The sequence below is a fragment of the Somniosus microcephalus genome, chromosome 8 (assembly GCF_052327205.1).
Source record: "Somniosus microcephalus isolate GS21.2 chromosome 8, FLI_Smic_1.0, whole genome shotgun sequence".
In the NCBI taxonomy this organism is placed as follows: domain Eukaryota; kingdom Metazoa; phylum Chordata; class Chondrichthyes; order Squaliformes; family Somniosidae; genus Somniosus; species Somniosus microcephalus.
This window is the reverse complement of record NC_140994.1, coordinates 198,070,319-198,083,225: the sequence shown is the minus strand read 5'-3', so window position 1 is coordinate 198,083,225 and position 12,907 is coordinate 198,070,319. Positions and strand designations below refer to the sequence as shown.

Below are 12,907 nucleotides of genomic sequence, written 5' to 3'. Positions count from 1 at the left end.
GGTACCAACGACATAGATAGGACAAGGAAGGAGGTTCTGCTGAGGGAGTTTGAGCAGCTAGGGTCCAAATTAAAAAGCAGAACCACAAGTGTAATAATCTCTGGATTATTACCTGAGCCACGAGCGAATTTGGCTAGGACAAATAAAATAAGAGAGTTAAATGCGTGGCTCAAAGACTGGTGTGGGAGAAATGGGTTTTGCTTCCTGGGACACTGACACCAGTACTGGGACAGGAGGGAGCTGTTCCGTTGGGACGGGCTTCACTTGGCCAGTGCTGGGACTAGAGTCCTGGCGGATCATATAACTAGGGCTGTAGAGAGGGCTTTAAACTAACTAGTGGGGGGGAGGTTCCTAGAGAGCAAATAATAAAAATGACAACAGAGAAGGTCAAAGACTTAGGTAGCAGTGGGGAAATTAAAAACCAGAGCGTGTCAGGAAGGGGTAGAAGGTGTGGAGTAAAAGGTAAAGTAATAAAAAGGGCAATAGCAGGAACTAAGTGTCACAAAACATATTTGAAAGTTCTCTATCTGAATGCACATAGCATTCGTAACAAAATAGACGAGTTAAAGGCACAAATAGCTACATATGGGTATGATCTTGTGGCCATTACAGAAACATGGCTGCAGGGTGACAATGCCTGGGAATTAAACATACCAGGTTATTTAACAATCAGGAAGGACAGGCAGGAAGGAAGGGGAGGTGGGGTGGCTATGTTAATAAAGGAAGGAATCACTGTAATACAGAGAAATGATATTGGGTCAAAGGATCAGGATAATGAAACAGTTTGGGTGGAGATAAGGAATAATAAGGGGAAAAAAACACTAGTGGGTGTAGTATATAGGCCTCCAAACAGTCGCAACTCGGTTGGACGGAGTATCAATCAGGAAATAGTTGAGGCTTGTAATAAGGGAACATCTATAATTATGGGGGATTTTAACTATCATATAAATTGGACGAATCAAATTGGGCAGGGCTGCCTTGAGGATGAGTTCATTGAATGTATTAGGGATGGGTTTCTTGAGCAGTATGCAACTGAACCAACCAGGGGGCAAGCAACCTTAGATCTGGTCCTGTGTAACGAGACAGGATTAATTAAAAATGTCCTAGTAAAGGATCCCCTTGGAATGAGTGACCATAACATGGTTGAATTCCATATTCAGTTAGAGGGTGAGGGGGCTGTATCTCAAACAAGCGTGCTAAGCTTGAATAAAGGAGACTATGAAGGTATGAGAGCGGAATTGAGTAAAGTGGATTGGGAAAATAGGTTAAAGGATAAGACGATACATGATCAGTGGTGTACATTTAAGGAGTTATTTTACAAATTCCAAAAAAAGTATATTCCACTGAGAAAAAAAGGGTGTAAAAGAAAAGACAGCCATCCGTGGCTAAGTAAAGAAATTAAGGATAGTATTCGACTAAAAACAAGGGCATATAAGGTAGCCAAATCTAGTGGGAGGATAGAGGATTGGGAAAACTTTAAAAGACAGCAAAAAATAACAAAAAGATTGATTAAGAAAGGGAAGATAGAATATGAAAGTAAATTAGCAAAAAATATAAAGACAGATAGTAAGAGTTTTTATAGTTATATAAAAAGAAAAAGGGTGGCTAAAGTAAATGTTGGTCCCTTAGAGGATGAGACTGGGAAATTAATGGTGGGAAATATGGAGATGGCAAAAACACTGAATGAATATTTTGTATCAGTCTTTACAGTAGAGGACACCAAGAATATCCCAACACTTGACAAGCAGGGGGCTCTAGGGGGGGAGGAGCTAAATACGATTAAAATCACTAAGGAAGTAATACTTGGTAAAATAATGGGACTCAAGGCGGATAAATCACCTGGACCTGATGGCTTACATCCCAGGGTTTTGAGGGAAGTGGCGGTAGGGATTGTGGATGCATTGGTAATAATCTTCCAAAACTCCCTGGACTCAGCAAAGGTCCCGGCAGACTGGAAAACTGCTAATGTAACACCCTTATTTAAAAAGGGCAGTAGACAGAAGGCTGGAAACTATAGTCCGGTTAGCCTAACATCTGTGGTAGGTAAAATTTTGGAGTCCATTATTAAGGAGACAGTAACAGGACATTTGGATAATCATAATTTAATAAGACAAAGTCAGCATGGTTTTATGAAGGGGAAGTCATGTTTGACAAATTTGCTGGAGTTCTTTGAGGAAGTAACATATAGGGTGGATAAAGGTGAACCAGTGGACGTAGTGTATTTAGACTTCCAAAAGGCATTTGACAAGGTGCCACACAAAAGATTATTGCTTAAGATAAAAAATCACGGGATTGGGGGTAATATTCTGGCATGGATAGAGGATTGGCTATCTAACAGAAGGCAGAGAGTTGGGATAAATGGTTCATATTCAGACTGGCAATCAGTAACCAGTGGTGTTCCGCAGGGGTCAGTGCTGGGTCCCCAACTCTTTACAATCTATATTAACGATTTGGAGGAGGGGACCGAGTGTAACACATCAAAGTTTGCAGATGATACTAAGATGGGAGGGAAAGTAGTGAGTGAGGAGGACATAAAAAACCTGCAAGGGGACATAGACAGGCTAAGTAAGTGGGCAGAGATTTGGCAGATGGAATACAATACTGGAAAGTGTGAGGTTATGCACTTTGGCAGAAAAAATCGTAGAGCAAGTTATTATCTTAATGGCAAGAAACTTGAAAGTACTGAAGTACAAAGGGATCTGGGGGTCCTGGCGCACGAAACTCAAAAGGTTAGTATGCAGGTGCAGCAAGTGATTAAGAAGGCCAATGGAATGTTGGCTTTCATTGCTAGGGGGATAGAATATAAAAATAGGGAGGTATTGCTTCAGTTGTACAAAGTATTGGTGAGACCGCACCTGGAATACTGCATACAGTTTTGGTGTCCATACTTAAGAAAGGACATACTTGCTCTCGAGTCAGTACAAAGAAGGTTCACTCGATTAATCCCGGGGATGAGGGGATGGACATATGAGGAGAGGTTGAGTAGATTGGGACTCTACTCATTGGAGTTCAGAAGAATGAGAGGCGATCTTATTGAAACATATAAGATTATGAAGGGGTTGGATCGGGTGGATGCAGGGAGGATGTTCCAGATGATGGGTGAAACTAGAACTAGGGGGCATAGTCTTAGAATAAGGGGCTGCTCTTTCAAAACTGAGATGAGGAGGAACTACTTCACTCAGAGGGTGGTAGGTCCATGGAATATGCTGCCCCAAAAAGCTGTCGAAGCTACATCATTACATAAATTTAAAACAGAAATAGACAGTTTCCTAGTAGAAAAGGGAATTAAGGGTTACGGGGAGCGGGCAGGAATTTGGACATGAGTCTAGGTTCGGATAGGTCATGGCCCTGTGGGTAGCGGAGCGGGCCCAGGGGCCGTGTAGCCTGATCCTGCTCCTGTTTTCGTGTGTCTAATGCTGTTCGATTCAGGAGATAGTCCTGTCATAGTGGATTGGCAGTTAGGATCAGATCAGCCATGATCTTATTGAATGGCGGAGCAGGCTCGAGGGGCCAATTGGCCTACTCCTGCTCCTATTTCTTATGTTCTTATGTTCTTATAAGGTCCCACACAAGAGGTTGGTGAACAAAATTAGGGCACATGGAATTGGGGGTAATATACTGGCATGGATTGAGAATTGGTTAACAGACAGAAAACAAAGAGTAGGGCTAAATGGGTCTTTTTCAGGATGGCAGGCTGTGACTAGTGGGGTACCACAAGGATCGGTGCTTGGGCTCTAGCTATTCACAATCTATATCAATGATTTGGATGAAGAGACTAAATGTAACATTTCCAAATTTGCTGATGATACAAAGCTAGGTGGCAGTGTCAGTTGCGAAGAGGATGTGAAGAGGCTTCAAAGGGATCTCGACAGGCTCAGTGAGTGGGCAAGAGCATGGCAGATGGAATATAATGTGGATAAATGTGAAGTTATCCACTTTGGTAGAAAAAAAAGGCAGAGTGACGTAAGAAAACTACTAGGCACTTGGTCTATGCGTTAAACAAAGCTTTAATCAACTGTTTTACAACATGGAGGTCTAGTTGTGTTCTTCACTAGTTCCTGTTAAGAATGTCCTGCGCAAGCTGGGCCCGTGCCCGAGTATTTATACTCTCCCTGGACAACGCCACCCGTAGGCCGCTCATTATCATTTCATAAGTCTTTCTTTCATGAATGACTGATTCATGTCACAGAGTATTTCCTAAATGGTGAAAGATTGGGGAATGCAGATGCTCAAAGGGACCTGGGTGTCCTTGTACATGAGTCACTGAAAGTGAATGTGCAGGTGCAGCAAGCCGTTAGGAAAGCAAATGGTATGCTGGCCTTCATTACAAGAGGATTTGAGTACAGGAGTAAAGAAGTCTTACTCCAATTACATAGGGCCTTGGTGAGACCACACCTGGAGTACTGGGTACAATTTTGGTCTCCTTACCTAAGGAAGGATATACTTGCCATAGAGGGAGTGCAACAAAGGTTCACCAGACTGGTTCCTGGGATGAACAGAGCCTGGGCTGAATTTGAACCCAGGTCCACCAGGTAAAAGGCTTGTGTCTCAGGGATTTTGCCACCTAGTCTCCCAGATTTGTTTTCAATGTGTTCTTTTAAAACTATTTCTCCTGGCAGGGGTGGGGGGGGGGGGGAGAGAAAGAATAACCACATCATCTGTACTATGTTATGCAATAATTCCACTGCATTCCTGTGGTACACTGGTGCATCAAGGTAAAAATGTACCAGAAGTAGTTTAAAATGAAGCTGTAAGTAAACAGCAGTGTGTAAAATATAGTGCCTAGTGTGATATGCAGCCATACAAACAAGGGAGGCTCCAGACTTGATCCCTATTCCATACTGAATTAGTAGGTATCTGTCGGGATGGCACCATAATTGACCTGATGCCTTGGGGTTAGGGTAGCAAACAAATCAGCCGATGTTCCTGCTTTTAATTGCTATCCAGTGACCTATGCAGGAGTGTGTGTGTGTATGTCGGGTGAGCACAGGATTGAGTTTAGTTGTGCTGTTTCTTAAGGTCATGTAAGAGGCCTGGCAGGGAGGAAAATCAGGAGGGCCTTGGAAATGCCAGAAGAGGAGGCAGCACGATTTTTCGAGGGGGGCTGGGGTAGACAGACGCCTGTCAGTCCCAAACATGACCCCTAACTTCACAAGGTGTTGTTGAGAAATACACCAAGCGGATTACTACAGCTGCTTGAAACTCAGGAGGCAGCAGAGTAGCGTTTCATCGGTACTGCCTGGGTGTAAATTTCACCTAGGTGAGGCATGGAGTAGAGAGCCAAATTGTGCAGGGTTCACATGCCTGAAACAAGATCCTCCCTACTTTCCTTCTATTTAAATTAATAGAAAATAAATAAATCAGGCCACGGTATGGGCACGCGATCCTAGATGTTCTTCTCCGCGATCTGTCCAGGTGCTAATTTACACCTTGGCAATACATGAAAATCTACCCCAGTGTCTTCATTTTGTATGGCTTTAAGATTAAAAGAGGTAACCTATTTGCTATACCACAAGAAAACTGACACAACTAATGGAACTAGCTGGACGTGTGCAGCGTGTTACCTTGCCTGCCCTGCTGAGGATGTGGAACTTCTTGTGGCACTGTTCTGCATTTCGCTTGAGGGTGTTGGCAGTCAGTGCCCGTGGCCCCTCCGTCCAGGTGGCACGACCGATAATTATAGTTGACTTGACCCACACCCCATTGTATGTTTGTCTTGCCTTCAATCAAGGGAATTCCAGGCCAATACCTTCGGCGGTATAAATATCAAGCATTCTGACAACTTTCATCATTTAGCTATTAAAAGATTCACACTTCATAAAAACAATGTAATGATGACAATATTTTTAACAGTATATGTTGTGGTCACTAAAACTGGACTGCAGATGAACCATTTACAAAAAGACTATTTATTTTTACCACTAAACGATTACATTCATTGACTTTCTTCCAATTTAGACCACTTTTTTCACCATTTCACCCCATGTTGAAACATCAAACTCTGACAAGTAAAAATGAGTTTGAATTAGTTCCAGTTCAAACAAGTCGAACTCCTGAACTTAAAATCCATCTGTCACATCTGGTAAGCAAAACAGTTGATTGCACAATTCATTTTAAGTAGTAGAACTTGGGTCAAAACCAGATCATACAAGATAAAAAGCTAGTATGAGATGGTATAAGCTGATATTTCTAACCTTGATGACAATAAGAATCTTTTCTTCAATGGCCTATGGCACAACTGAATAGGAGACATGAGTGTAATGATCAATAACATGTCATTCTATAGTGGACACTAGGTGGAGCCGTAGAGCTGTGTAGAGCTGTATATAGCTGTATGTATAAGACTACACTACCCAGCTGTATGTATATTAAGACTACATTACCCATGAGGCATTAGGCTACCCACAAGGCAGCAGTCAAGATGGAAGCCTCTACAGATACTGTACCTAGTCCACATGTGCTCAATAAAAGTGTCTAGCAAAAGCTAGCTGTATTCATAATAAAAATGTCTATTTATTAGTGAACATAAGATGGTACCAGGATGGTGAAGATCTGCTGAAAATTGTGAAAAGCGACATGGAGAATTTGAAGCCACCAGAGCGTTTGAATCTCGAGCGAAATGTCGACTACAATTGGCAGACTTTTAAACAACAATTCGAACTCTACATTGCAGCCATCGGATTCGGTACGAAGCCAGACGCAAGGAAGATAGCGTTGCTGCTTACGGTTGCAGGCCCACAGGCGATAGAGGTATTTAATACATTTGTATTTAAACCAGAGGAGAACAGAGAAAAATTAGAAGATGTGCTAAAAAAAATTGATGCACATTGCTCTCCCAAAAAGAATGAGACCTATGAAAGATACATGTTCTGTTCAAGGACACAGCAGCAAAATGAGACTTTTGATAGCTTTATAACTGATCTGAAACTGAAAGCACAGACATGTAATTTCTCTGAGCTGAAATCATCCATGATTCGTGACCAGATTGTGTTTGGTATTCATGATAAAAAAGTCAGGGAACGTCTGTTGAGAGAAACCAAACTAAATTTGGAAAATGCAGTGAAAATATGCCAAGCCAGCGAGCCAGCTCGAAAGCACGCGAAGACTTTCAGTGAAATCAATAATGATGCGATTGTAATGGGTGATAATGCTGCTGTCGGTGCTGTGTCCTATAAGGGGAAGAAACATGGGCAGAACAGAAATGAAAAGCAATCGGAGGATGACATTTTTAATTGTAAACGCTGTGGTTACAAACACCAGTTAAGACAATGCCCAGCATTTGGAAAAATGTGCACAAAGTGTAATGGAAAGAATCACTTTGCCAAACAATGCTTTTCAAAAGTAAAAACAACGAAAGGGCAACAAGTTAATGTGATTGAGGACACTGATTTAAGTGAGACATTTTTTGTAGGAATGGTGTCATGTGACGATATCAAAAAAGATACAGAAAATGTGCAGCCCTCAGAAATGGACAATGCTGAACATAAAGTCAATGCAGTAAAAGTGGACAAATGGATGATCCCACTGCAGATAAATGGAGCATTAGTTACATTGAAACTGGACACTGGGGCAAAAGCAAACTTAATCAGTATGAGTGACATAAAAAATATGAAAGAAAAGCCCAAAATACAGAAAAAGTCAGTACTACTGAAGAGCTATAATGGACAGAAAATAGATAGCTTAGGTGTATGCAGACTTAAAGTGACAGTCAAAGACAAAGTGCATCATCTCATGTTTTCTGTTGTGGCTGAAAGACTTGATTCGATACTAGGTGACAAAGCTTGTGAAGACTTAGAACTGGTCAAGAGAGTCTACCGTATAAACTGTGCCATAAGCAGACCAGATGACTCAGGTGATGAAGCAGAGAGCCCATCAAGGATGAAAAGGCCAAAGGGTATCCATGTCTTCAAAAAGCCTAGTTTCTCCAAGAAGAAAGAAAAAGACTTTAAGGTCAAAGAGAAGCCAAAGGAAGAAAAGCACAAGGAGGAAAAACACAAGGAGAAAAAGTCCAAAGATATAACCGCAGCAGATGTTGTTAAGCAGTGGAAAGAGAAAAAGAAAAAGAAGAAGCCTGCACCAGAGCAGAAAGCAGTTCCGGTGGATATTCCTTCTTCCCTCAGGTCAATCTTTGGTGTTCCATTAGCCAAGGCTGCTGAGAGGACTATGCTGTATGATGGGATCCAGCTGCCAGCAGTTTTTCGAGAGTGCATTGACTACATTGAGAGTTATGGCATGAAGAGTGAAGGAAACACTGAAACCCTCTCCAAGCAAAGATCGCAAGGAGACCTCGATCTATACAAGAGCAGATTGATGACAATGCCGCAACTGCATCTTGTCATTCACCGCCAGTACAATCTCATGAAGACACATCAGACTTACCCGTGTTGAGAAGATCCACACGTGAAGTAAAAAAGCCTGATAGACTTAATCTTTGAGTACAATGTAAAGCTTTGAAAATGTGTTGACTGTTTTGAAAATGTTTATGTTTATAGAGCACTAACAAAAGTGTTACTGATATTATCTTTATTGTTTTCTTGAAAGTTGATTGATATTGATTTTGTTAAACCTCAAAGAAAGGGGGATGTAATGATCAATAACATGTCATTCTATAGTGGTGTGATTATTCTTGTTTTATAAGAAGCATTGTAATTGGTTGCCTGTTTTCCTGCCTTGAGATATATGCTGTAAACTTATTGGTTAGTTGATTCCATGTGACCTGTGGTGGCCATCTTAAATTCAGTTTTCTACAGTTTGGTTGAGACTGGGTGCTCAACATGTACTTGCTGGTTTTTTAAGGTTAATAAAGCCTAGCTTTTGAAAGGCAATCTACTCTTTATTTCAATTTATTAACCTTTTGCTGGAACGATTTAATGCTGACCCTAATTCTGCAGGAGTGGATGATCAATGGAAACATTGGTATCGTACATTTAAAAACTTTTTGGGTGTGTTGGATCAGCAATCTCTAAATAAGTTGGATATACTAATCAACTACATTGCTCCGGATGTGTATAAGTATATTTTGGACTGTGAAACTTATGAATTGGCTATTGCTACGTTGGAAAAATTTCTTCAGAGTTTCACCCACTCCGCCACCGTAACTCCAGTGAAAACCCCTTTTATGCACATAAATGGGATTTCCGGTGAAGTTACGGTGGTTGAGCAACAACAACTTGCATTTATATAGCAACTATAACACAGTCAAATGTCCCAAGGCGCTTCATAGGAGTGTTATCAAACAAATTTTGACACCGAGCCACATAAGGAGATATTAGGAGAGGTCAAAAGTTTGGTTAAAAAGGTAGGTTTTAAGAAACATCTTAAAAGAAGAGAGAGGTAGAGAGGCTTAGAGAGGGCCATAAGGTCTCATGGCTTCAGGTCAAACATGGGCAAGGAAACCTCCTGCTGATTACCGCCTACTGTCCTCCCTCAGCTGATGAATCAGTACGCCTCCATGTTGAATACCACTTGGAAGAAGCACCGAGAGTAGCAAGGGCACAGAATGTACTCTGGGTGGGGGACTTTAGCACCACTACTGACCGAGCTGGCCGAGTCCTGAAGGACATAACTGCCAGTCTGGGCCTGCGACAGGTGGCGAGAGAACCAACACAAAGGAAAAACCTACTTGATCTCGTCCTCACCAATCTACCTGACGCAGATGCATCTGTCCATGACTGCATTGGTAGCAGTGACCACCACACAGTCATTCTGGAGACAAAGTCCCGTCTTCACACTGAGAACACCCTCCATCATGTTGTGTGGCACTACCACCGTGCTAAATGGGATAGAATCAGAACAGATCTAGTAGCTCAAAACTGGGCATCCATGAGGGGCTGTGAACTATCAGCAGCAGCAGAGTTATATTCCATCACAATCTGTAACCTCATAGCCCGGCATATCCCTCAGTCTACCGTTACCACCAAGCCAGGGGACCAACCCTGGTTTAATAAGGAGTGCAGAAGTGCATGCCAGGAGCAGCACCAGGCGTACCTAAAAATGAGGTACCACCCTGGGGAAGCTGCAACACAGGACTACATGCAAGCTAAAAAGCGGAAGCAGCATGCTATAGACAGGGCTAAGTGATCCCACAATCAATGGATCAGATCAAAGATTTGCAGTCCTGCCATATCCAGACATGAATGGTGGTGGATCATTAAATAACTAACGAGAGGAGGAGGCTCCATGAATATCCCCATCCTCAATGATGGTGGAACCCAGCACGTGAGTGCAAAAGACAAGGCTGAAGCGTTTGCAACCATCTTCAGCCAGAAGTGCCGAGTGGATGATCCATATCAGCCTAGTCTTGAGATCCCCACCTTCACAGAAGCCAGTCTTCAGCCAATTTGATTCACTCCACGTGATATCAAGAAACGGCTGAGCGCTCTGGATAGAGCAAAGACTGTGGGCCCCGACATCACCCCGGCTATCGTGCTGAAGACTTGTGCTCCAGAACAAGCCGCGCCTCTAGCCAAGCTGTTCCAGTACAGCTACAACACTGGCATCTATCCGACAATGTGGAAAACTGCCCAGGTATGTCCTGTCCACAAAAAGCAGGACAAATCCAACCCGGCCAATTACCACCCCATCAGTCTACTCTCAATCATCAGCAAATTGATGGAAGGTGTCATCGACAGTGCTATCAAGCGGCACTTACTCACCAATAACCTGCTCACTGATGCCCAGTTTGGGTTCCGCCAAGACCACTCGGCTCCCGAACTCATTACAGCCTTGGTCCAAACATGGACAAAGGGCTGAATTCCAGAGGTGAGGTGAGAGTGACTGCCCTTGACATGAAGGCAGCATTTGACAGAGTGTGGCATCAAGGAGCCCTAGTAAAACTGGTCAATGGGAATCAGGGGGAAAATGTTCCACTGGCTGGAGTCATACCTAGCACAAAGGAAGATGGTTGTGGTGGTTGAAGGTCAATCATCACAGCCCCAGGACATCGCTGCAGGAGTTCCTCAGGGCAGTGTCCTAGGCCCAACCATCTTCAGCTGCTTCATCAATGACCTTCCCTCCAACATAAGGTCAGAAATGGGGATGTTCGCTGATGACTGCACAGTGTTCAGCGCCATTCACAACTCCTCAGATAATGAAGCAGTCCATGCCTGCATGCAACAAGACCTGGACGACATTCAGGCTTGGGCTGATAAATGGCAGGTAACATTCGCGCCACAGAAATGCCAGGCAATGACTATCTCCAACAAGCAAGAGTCTAACCACCTCCCCTTGACATTCAACGGCATTACCATCGCCGAATCCCCCACCATCAACATCCTGGGGGTCACCATTGACCAGAAATTTAACTGGACCAGCCACATAAATACTGTGGCAACAAGAGCAGGTCAGAGGCTAGGTATTCTGCGGCGAGTGTCTCACCTCCTGACTCCCCAAAGCCTTTCCACCATCTACAAGGCACAAGTAAGGAGTGTGATGGAATACTTTCCACTTGCCTGGATGAGTGCAGCTCCAACAACACTCAAGAAGCTCAACACCATCCAGGACAAAGCAGCCCGCTTGATTGGCACCCCATCCACCACATTAAACACCCACTCCCTCCACCACCGGCATACCGTGGCTGCAGTGTGTACCATCTACAAGATGCACTGCAGCAACTCGCCAAGGCTTCTTCAGCAGCACCTCCCAAACCCGCAACCTCTTCCACCTAGCAGGACAAGGGCAGCAGGTGCATGGGAACACCACCACCTCCAAGTTCCCCTCCAAGTCACACACCATCCTGACTTAGAAGGATATCACCAATTCGTCATCGTCACTGGGTCAAAATGCTGGAACTCCCTCCCTAACAGCACCGTGGGAGTACCTTCACCACACAGACTGCAGCGGTTAAAGAAGGCGGCTCACCACTACCTTCTCAAGGGCAATTAGGGATGGGCAATAAATGACTGGATTGCTCTAGAGAGCCGGCACGGACTTGATGGGCTGAATGGCCTCCTTCTGTGCCGTTATGACGCTATGACTCTATAAATGCTGGCCTTGCTAGCTACACCCATATCCCACAAAAAAGGCACAATTTTTCAGTGATAATCTACAGAAAGCAAAACTAAACAGCTGTTCCTAATTTTCTAACCAAAATATGCTATTAATCATGAAATGTGATGCACCACCTGAAAATGAATATTGTGACACCTTTCTTTCTTTACATTGCAAATGCAAAGGAAATATAAAATAGTTGTAAACATAATTGCCATTTACCGGATAGCCATCTCTTCCTGGTTCTCCCTGTGGGTGTGGAATGAATGAAACAAAAAAAGAGAACAGTCAAACCTTATTGCAAAAATCCTATTTTCTGTAGCTCAAAAATGATCATTCTCTCTAGCTTCATAACAAATAACAAACGATAAGACCCATTAGGTATAATTTACACAAACTGCCAGACAGTAGTGCTACAGAAACAAAACATAAGAAACAGGAAAACCCACGTCTGTCATTACACTGCTTCTCATCCTCGTGAACGAGCATTGACGAAAGCATTGTTTAATGTGCTGACTAACAATTATTTAAAGAGTGATATATGGTTAATTACCTTAGCTCCTTTAGGGCAGGGGTGTCCAAACTTTTGTCTTTGAGGACACATAATTATGCACCACTGAGCTTTAGGGTCATACGAAGTTTAAATCGATTCTCTCGTTAATTTACAAAAATCTCAAGTTGCAGATATTAGTAGATCTCGATGTTCTAATTTAGAATTTATCCACCAGTGAGGCAACATTGCTAAAACAGCCCTTTCAAAATCTCCAGGTCCATAAAACTCAAACAGCAAGTAAGAAATGTGAGCACAATTAAGGCTGGGTTGCCTAGATTTTGAGAGCCAGTTTGCCTGGGCTCAGGGGTACCTGTGGCCCTAGGGCTGCAGTTGGACAACCCGGCTTTAGGGCACTTGCATGAAGCG

The 12,907-nt window shown here is 43.2% G+C and overlaps 2 protein-coding genes across 2 annotated transcripts in view; one reads left to right on the top strand and one right to left on the bottom strand.

The window, feature by feature from the left end:
- LOC147114025 (uncharacterized) overlaps nt 1–12,907 on the bottom strand; it is a 473,948-nt gene that overhangs the window by 446,957 nt on the left and 14,084 nt on the right. Inside the window, exon 3 of the mRNA XM_085996182.1 lies at nt 12,211–12,237. Coding sequence (XP_085852308.1) covers nt 12,211–12,237 — 27 coding nt within the window. The remainder of the gene's footprint in view (nt 1–12,210; nt 12,238–12,907) is intronic.
- On the top strand, nt 4,615–9,144 carry LOC147114026 (uncharacterized). Its single transcript, XM_085996095.1, has 3 exons — nt 4,615–6,082; nt 6,521–7,588; nt 9,074–9,144. Exons 2-3 carry the CDS (start codon nt 6,577–6,579, stop codon nt 9,142–9,144), a joined length of 1,083 nt encoding a protein of 360 aa, XP_085852221.1. The 5' UTR covers nt 4,615–6,082; nt 6,521–6,576.